At 33.9% G+C, this 8472-nt stretch overlaps 1 protein-coding gene across 2 annotated transcripts in view; it reads left to right on the plus strand.

The window, feature by feature from the left end:
- Positions 1 to 6085, plus strand: part of LOC127841388 (uncharacterized) — a 36816-nt gene extending 30731 nt beyond the window's left edge. For both annotated transcript variants that reach the window (XM_052370202.1, XM_052370213.1), the window contains exons 6-8: positions 1126 to 1316; positions 3454 to 3595; positions 4969 to 6085. In XM_052370202.1, the coding sequence (XP_052226162.1) occupies positions 1126 to 1316; positions 3454 to 3595; positions 4969 to 4998 (363 nt within the window). In that variant the 3' untranslated portion in view covers positions 4999 to 6085. The remainder of the gene's footprint in view (positions 1 to 1125; positions 1317 to 3453; positions 3596 to 4968) is intronic.
- The last annotated feature ends 2387 nt before the right edge of the window (positions 6086 to 8472 follow it).

The raw sequence follows: 8472 nt of genomic DNA on the forward strand, positions 1-8472 counted from the left end.
AAATTCACATAATACATCAATTCATTATACATGTAGCACAGAAATGTATGATTAATTTTTATATCTGTGTTTCTTTCATTTAGTGCAATAAAATGAATCATGAACTTGTTTACTTCCATTTTTAAGCAATTAATTAGAAAGCACACATTGCAGGTTTTTTTTTCTCCACTTTTTGGGAAGATAGCCCATGGCTTTGGAATTGGGAATTTTATCGGCATTTTCATGAAATTGGGAAAATTATTTCATTAGCCTTTTTTTTCCACACGAAAAGTCCACTAAATAGGGAAATACTAAATTTGATATAACACTTTATAATCATTACAATTAAAAGAACAAAATCATAAAATACTTTGTTAGATGTAATTGAATTAAAATTTAGATAAAATACGCATTAGACACTTCTTTCTAAAAAAAAAAAAAAAAAAAAATGGTTTTTTTTTTTTTTTTTTTTGGAAATTGGGAATTTTTTGCCACATTTTGGGAAAAAAGTATACTTTTTGGGATTGGGAACATAGCCGAATTTGGCTATAAAATCGGGCCAAAAAAACCACCTGCATTGTTAATGAATATTTGCTTAAATATAATATGTACATCATATAATGGAAGGGTCAAATTTATAGTTTATACTTATCATGCCAATATTTGAATATTCAAATAATTGACAAAAACATGTAGAGTTTTCAAAAAATAGTCTTCGATGTCATTCATATTTTTTTTTTAAAGTTATCAAATGTTGTTCCCCAAAAAAGGTTTTCAATCTCCATTTAGCTAACCTGGGCTTTGTAATGTCATTCATTAGTAATAAAACCTGTCAAACACATTTGTTTCCATGACAGTTTAAAAAAGGGTCATATGGGCTCAAACACTTGGGCACTTAATGCTAGCCTTTACCCATTACAATCCAACTAGCTTAAAACCAGTTCATGTGGTAATGTACAAGCATGTTACTTGGTCAATTTATGTTAACTACTTGTGAAACATCTAGATGCAACGTTGTTAGCTAAATTATCATGAAATTTGCTGAGCACATTATTGTTTAAGCTCTCATTTTAGAAAAATTTGGTTTTCAGATGCAAATATGTATTAATGTTACACCCATTATTCTGATTGCTGGTTTGTTTGCAGACCACACCTGTCTGTAAACCAGTTCTCTTGAACAGCAGTGGTGAAGAAGTGAGTCCTAATGACCCCCTGGCCATGCCATCACAGCAGGAGGTACATGACCGGGTGAGATCCCTCATGACACTGCCACAGTTTGATATAGAGGACAGCGGCAAAATAAGAGAGCAACATAACCAAAAGGAAAGACGCAGAAGGTAGCTTGTTTTGTGGTGTAAGAATAATTATGCCCCCCTTTCGAAGAATAGGGGGTATATTGTTTTGCTGTATGTTGAAGGTCTGTCCGTCTGTCGGTAGACCAGTTCATTTCCAATCAATAACTCGTGCACAAATTGACCGATTGGCTTGATACTTCACATGTGTATTGGCCTTTGACAGTAGATGACCCCTATTGAAATTGAGGTCACTAGGTCAAAGGTTAAGGTCACTATCACACATAAAGAGTGAAATCGTTTCAGATAAAAAAACTCGTCAACGAATTTACCGATTGGTTTGATACTTTACAAGTTCATTAACCTTGGACAGTAGATGACCCCTATTGAAATTGGGGTCACTATGTCAAGATCACTATCAAAATAAGTGTGGAAATTGTTTCTGATCAATAACTCGTCATCAAATTGACCGATTGGCTTGATACTTAACATTTGAATTGGCCTTGTACAGTAGATGACCCTTATGTAAATTGGGGTCACTAGGTCAAAGGTCAAGGTCACTCTCACACTAAGTGTGAAAATTGTTTCCGATCAATTACTCATCAAGGAATTGACCAATTGGCTTGATACTTCACATGTGCATCGGCCGTGAACAGTAGATGACCCCTATTTGAATGAGGGTCACTTAACTGAAGGTCAAGGTCACTGTCACATATAGGAGTGAAATCGTTTACGATCAATAACTTGTCAATTGATTCACCAATTGGCTTGATACTTCCCATGTGCTCTGGTCTTGGAAGTAGATGACCCCTATTGAAAATTGGGTCACTAGGTAAAATGTCAAGGTCACTGTCACACATTAAGAGTGAAATAGTTTCCGACCAATTTCTTGTCAACTGATTTGAGGATTGGCTTGATACTTCCCATGTGCATTTGCCTTGGACGGTAGATGATCCCTATTGAAAATGTGGTCAGTAGTTCAAAGGTCACGGTCACTTTCATACATTTAGAGTGAAATAGTTTTCGATCAATAACTCCTCAACTGATTCACCGATTGGCTTGGCTTGATACTTTTCATGTGCATTGGCCTTGGACAGTAGATGCATTGGGGTCACTCGGTCAAAGCCCTGTGTAGGGGGCATATGTCTCTGACCGCGGAACTTTTGTTGTCACTTTTGTTTTAACAACTGAAGCTCCAAAGTTAAAGAATATGATGAAGTACAGTTATCTTTACATAGGGCTGCATTTATTGCATTTTTGACATTTATTAAGCATACCAGTTGTTACAATGCAGAGGCATCAACAAAGATGTCAATAGACATGATTTTTATTGACTGTAATATAAAAGAATGTCTGAATATCAAAGACAAAAATAACCCAGGAATGTTGTGCTTTAAGAGACTGACCTGTCTTTTGTTGACTCTGTTTTGTTTTACTCGCAACGAATTTCCTTAGCTGTAATTTTGATACGCCCTAAGAAATGTTGCAGCAATTAAAGTCCAGACGTAGAGCAAATATTAATACGAAATAAACGCTTATCACAATCTTCCAGGTATTGCTGGAAAGTGAGCAGCATTTAAAAAACCTGTCTTGTGTGATTGAGTGTTTGCTGGTATCTGGAATCACCCAAGAATTAAGAGCTGCAAAAGATTAATATGAAATAAGACATTTGACTAATACATTACAATTTTCTTTAACAATTTTCTGTACTCGTGCAATATATATAGGATCTGGCATGAGTTGGCATATCATACCATAGTTTATTAAACGAGTTCAGGAATTTTGTTTGTAAACGAGCCTTTGGCGAGCTTACTAACGAATTTCCTGGACGAGTTTAATAAAATATGGTATGATATGACAACGAGTGTCAGATCTTTTTTATCACATGCTTTTTAATGAGCAAGCAAATTAAATAAATATTTACGCAAACATAATGATAAATCCCGAATGTTATTTACATTTTGTGACGTCATTTGACGTTTCAACGTCATTTCAGCAAAATAACAAAATGCGATTGGTCAATAAATGAAAACTAAGCTAATGAAAACGCTTAAAAAGTATATTACACATGTGTAAAATAAAAATATATGTAATGGTTATATTGCATGGGAAACAGGGTATGGCAAGTGATAAATGTATATATTTGTTCATATAAGTGATGCCTTATATATGTGTAATTCAGAGCAAGAATAAAGGAAGCATGCAATTTACTGAGACAGTTGGTGCCTGGTATGTCTGACAAAACCGACAAAGCCACTGTGTTTGAGTTTGCAGCTAGATATGTTCATTTCCTGAAGGCCCACACTGGAGCACAGTATGACAAGGTATCAAATGCCCTTAAACTGAACCATTCTGTGATGTCTTATTTCCAACACATGTCCAACATATTTATGTATGAAGCACTTGTGTAATGCAAGCTATCAAGCTTATTTTTAAAAAGGGTTCACATCTCTCTAATAAGACATCTCGTAAAGCACCAACCTACTGTAATTGTGATGAAAATGAATTTATTGGAATGATTTGTGGAGGTTACGTTTTAAAAAGATGTAGAACTTGTTCTAGTCTGCTGAGTAAGTACGTCACTGTAGCTAAAGTATAGTGTTTTGAAAGTAAATATTTTAAGCAGAAGTGGGATTAAATATTAAAATCTCAAGTTCACATTAATGTTTCAATCTTTGTGAAACTATGTTAAACGTTTATCTTGACAATACTTAGGCCAAGTTCAAATCTGAGTCACTTGAATCTACAACAAGGTCACCAAGTCAAACCTTTCAAAAAAATTACCACTCTAGGGGAAACATTTCTGACTCAAGTTTGATGAAAATTGGTTAGAGTGTTTAACTTGGCGATATGTCGTCCAATGTCATACCTAATTCAGGTAATTCTAAACAAAAGGTTTCCAGGCCAAATCTAAATAAATCTTCTTGCCACCCTAGAGCCACATTTATGACTCCATATTGAAACTTGTTCATAATGTTTTTATTGACAATAGAAATGCCATGTTTGAATCTGGGTCACTTGTGGGTAAAATTTGCATCATGTCTTCAGAAATTTGTCTGTGTGAACTCAGGTGAGGGCTTAAGTTCCATTATGTCACTCTTGTTTTATTATCCCCCGCCATAGGCGGAGGGATATTGTTTTGGCATTTTGTGTCCAGAGCCATATCTTGGAAGTGCTTTGGCGGATTTCATTGAAACTTGGTATGAGTATATATATATGGATAAGAGGATGATGAACGCCAAATGGCATTGTACACCATCTGTTAATAACTGAGTTATGACCCTTTGTATCTTCAAAAAATGCGTTTTTGTGTCCGGAGCCATATCTTAGAGTGCTTTGGCGGATTTCATTGAAACTTGGTATGAGTATATATATGGATAAGAGCATGATGCACGCCAAATGGCATTGTACACCATTGGATAATAACGGAGTTATGGCCCTTTGTATCTTGAGAAAATGCTTTTTTGTGTGTCCACAGCCATATCTTGGAAGTGCTTTGACGGATTTCATTGAAACTTGGTATGAGTATATAAATGGATAAGAGGATGATGTTGGCGTTGTCCATCCGTCCAGAAATATTTGTGTCCAGAAGTATTTTGGCGGGGGATATCAATTCAACAAATTTGCTTGTTTTAATAACTTGTACAAGGAAATGTTACTTGTATATGTATTGATAATAGTTTTCACTTTGTTTAAGGATTTCTTGATGAAGTATAGTCCATATTAGACAGATGAGAGAGAACACGGACATGACCATCATTATACAATTTAAATGTAACAACGACATTATGTTACAACAATTGCAAATTTGCTTTATGATTTGTAATATAATTTATTTGCATTATCAGAAAATAATGTGTGCATTGTGTTTGAACCTAACTGATAGGTATAGTGCTTTTTTACATTATTGTTTGATTTTATAATCAACAAAGTTTGACAAGTAAATTGGAGTCCCAGAGTTAGTATGTCTGTTAAACAATTAGTCTGTTAGAATGTTTTGCTTGTGTGGTATTAACTTAACTTCATTGCACTTTTCAACACTATTGTCATCAAATCTTGAAGAATCTTGTGCAGACTGTATATAGTTTAAATATCTAGTAAGTTTGGATCTTGGTCAACAGGTCAAATCTGAGAAAAACCATTGATAACACTCTAGAGGCCACATTCACCACTAAATCTTGAAGGAAACTTGGTCAAAATATTCACCTAGACAATTTCCAGGCAAAGTTCAAACTTTAATCATGTGAGTTCAAAAAACTATGACACCAGATCAAATCCTTAGAAAAAGTTTGTGACCTCTATGGAGGCAGAACGTTTGACTGAATCTTGGTCAGAATGTTTAAATTGACTTTGTGACAATGTTTACGCCAAGTTCAATTCTGGGCCACGTGCATCCAAAAACAAGTTGACCTGGTCTTGGAAAAACCTTGTAAATCTTCATGAAACTTGGTCAGGATAATTATTTGACAAGATACTAGGCTCAGTTTTTTATGGTCTAAAAAGTCACCAGCTGAAATCTAAAAAGTCGAAGAGGGCACATTTAATACTCAATATTGATGAAACTTGGTCAGAATCTTGATCTTAACAACAGATAGGTCAAGATCAAATCTGTGGTAAAACTAGGACACCAGCTTAAGTCTGAGTTCAGGTGAACGCTTTGGGGCCATCACCTCTTGTTTATTCTTACTTATCTAATATTTGTAGGATTTAGATGAAACTTGTTATGCTTTACATTCGAAATACTTCTTCAAAATTGTACATTCATTTCAAGCTTTAAAAGGAATAAGGCTTTGTGGCATCATTTTGCGTTGTTAGATTTCTGAAGGCAAAAATGCCCATTATCTTTGAACAAAACACTAGTCTTCTGTGGCACATTTTGTACTTGGACAATATCTTAAATAACAAACTCTGAATAGAATTCAAATTGGAAAACTAACAGCAATCTCGGTCAATTGTGTTTACATTTATTTAAAAACTTATTAAGTATCATATAAGAAAAGGAGTGTGTTCATTTTGGATTTCATAAAATCGTGAAAGGCAAGTTTGGAAGACTTGGTTGTTTTCTCATTTTGCCAAACTGTCCTTTAAGACAGTGAGTGACATGCAAAAACCACATTGCCTCTTTTAAGGTCATACTTTGATGTAAATTTCAAAGCAGTATATGTGGGGGGGGGGGGGAATAATTCTCTTTCAAGAGGAACTCTATTTTGTTTTGTTTATGGTTTTATAATTATACCCCACTCAGGGTGGCCAAATAATGCAGTCACACTGTCAGTAAGCCGGCATCAAATGTTGCATGTTTGTGGAGAAAACTACCAACGTATTTCTAAAGCAATCAAATTTTTTATCAAATTTATTGCAACCACCAAGTTATATGTACGAGACAATTGTTATTTCTGCTAATCCAAATATTGCGGAGTTATTTGTCTTATAAGCAGCCAAGAAAGCTGTGCATGAGTACTAGTCTAGTTTATGACAATTCTTTAATATGTAGTTTGTAAAGATTCTAATTATTTATGAGTGTACTTATGTCGTGTAGCAGTTTTTTTAAATTTACCTGTAAACCATGCAAGGTTGTTTTATAAGTGCGTAAAACTGTTGGATTTTGTTGTTTGATTATTTGCAGTTACTTGTTATGTAGCAGAATCACTTTTTAAAAAGTTCTGATGTCAAATCTGTTTAAGCCTAGATCAGTCCATTGTTCAATTTGTCGTTTCCATGTGAAGTTATTGAAGAAAGTGCATATTCAACGATGCAATTGCTTTCTTAAAGCATGTTTTTGGCTTTGTTATTTTTTGTTTATTCTCATGTAACTATTTAGTATTACATCCTTCATTTGTCGTATATGTTATAATCACCTAGTTACCTGTGACTATAAAACCTTGCAAGTCCTTCGTGGTTTTAATTCTTTGTGTTATTCAACTTATATGCAGTCAGATAGTTGGCTCCTAGCACAAAGTTGGTAATGCTTGATGTTAAAAAGAAATTGTCTCTACCCATTTAGGTTTGTATGATCAGCATGGTTATAAGTAAGAAGTTATTTTTAATTTATTTTTAATATGTTTGGAGGTGATGCTAGCAGATATTTATTTATGCATGCTGTTTTTTAATGTTATGCCATAGTGGTGCAAATAAAAGATTCGTTCAATGATTGGTGTTATGTCTTATAAGGAGTGTCTAAAATAGGAATTATCCACTGGAAAATCCACACATTCTAACTGGCCATTATGTGAATTAAATAACATCCAGACAGTGAGTGCTCTTGACCATTTGTCCTTTTTGATAGTAATTACCTTCATGGATATTTTTTATCAGGGACCAAAGTAAGGACTCAAAAGACGTTTGATGATCATGTTCTAAATAAATAAAATTTCTGTAGAAGTTACCATTAAAATTATTAATTAACATGAACATAGTTAAATTTTACAATAAAGGAAATTATTACGCTAAATATCATGTCATCGACATTGTTCAAAATTGCCACTTATTAACGTCCAAACATTTGTTAAATTTTCATTTAATATCCGTTATTTTAACAGAGATTTATAATGGCTGCTGTTTTACCTTATCTTGATTAATATGTTTTTGCTAACCTTTACCTGACCCAAGGTTCAAAAAAGGCATATTTATGCAAAATTTAAGCTCATTTATGGATGTTGCAAAATTTAAGGACAGTTATGGATGTTGCAAGCATAACCTGAACAGGTACAGTATTCTTATCAATATAGTCATTTTGAGATCAGGTTTCCAATTGTTGGAACAGTTCAAAGTTTAACTGAAAATATTTGTAATTAAGACGCAAATGCCTCAGAAAGTAATCGAAGCACACAAACATGACAGACATTGTGTTAATAAACACAGCAATAAGTCCTATGATCAAGGTATTAAGACCTGTTGTTGCACATTATCGCTAAGACTTTACTATGAACTTGTCCTTATAGCAAGCGACAAAATTGATGCATAACATGTCATCCTGATATAATAATTTGTGCCAATAAAGTCTTTGGTCAGTATAACATCTAGATTGATTATATCCCAACTAAGTGCCTTATGAAACTTAACATTAAAGTGATACAATAAGATTGTACTCAACAAAGCATATTAATATGATAAGCTTTACATGCACCTATTTACCAATATTTCAAGGTTTTAATACCATTGGTTTAACTGTCATGTTCAAAAAGTCCATCCTTACGTCTAT

This window comes from Dreissena polymorpha, chromosome 1 (genome assembly GCF_020536995.1).
Source record: "Dreissena polymorpha isolate Duluth1 chromosome 1, UMN_Dpol_1.0, whole genome shotgun sequence".
NCBI classification, from domain to species: Eukaryota; Metazoa; Mollusca; class Bivalvia; order Myida; family Dreissenidae; genus Dreissena; species Dreissena polymorpha.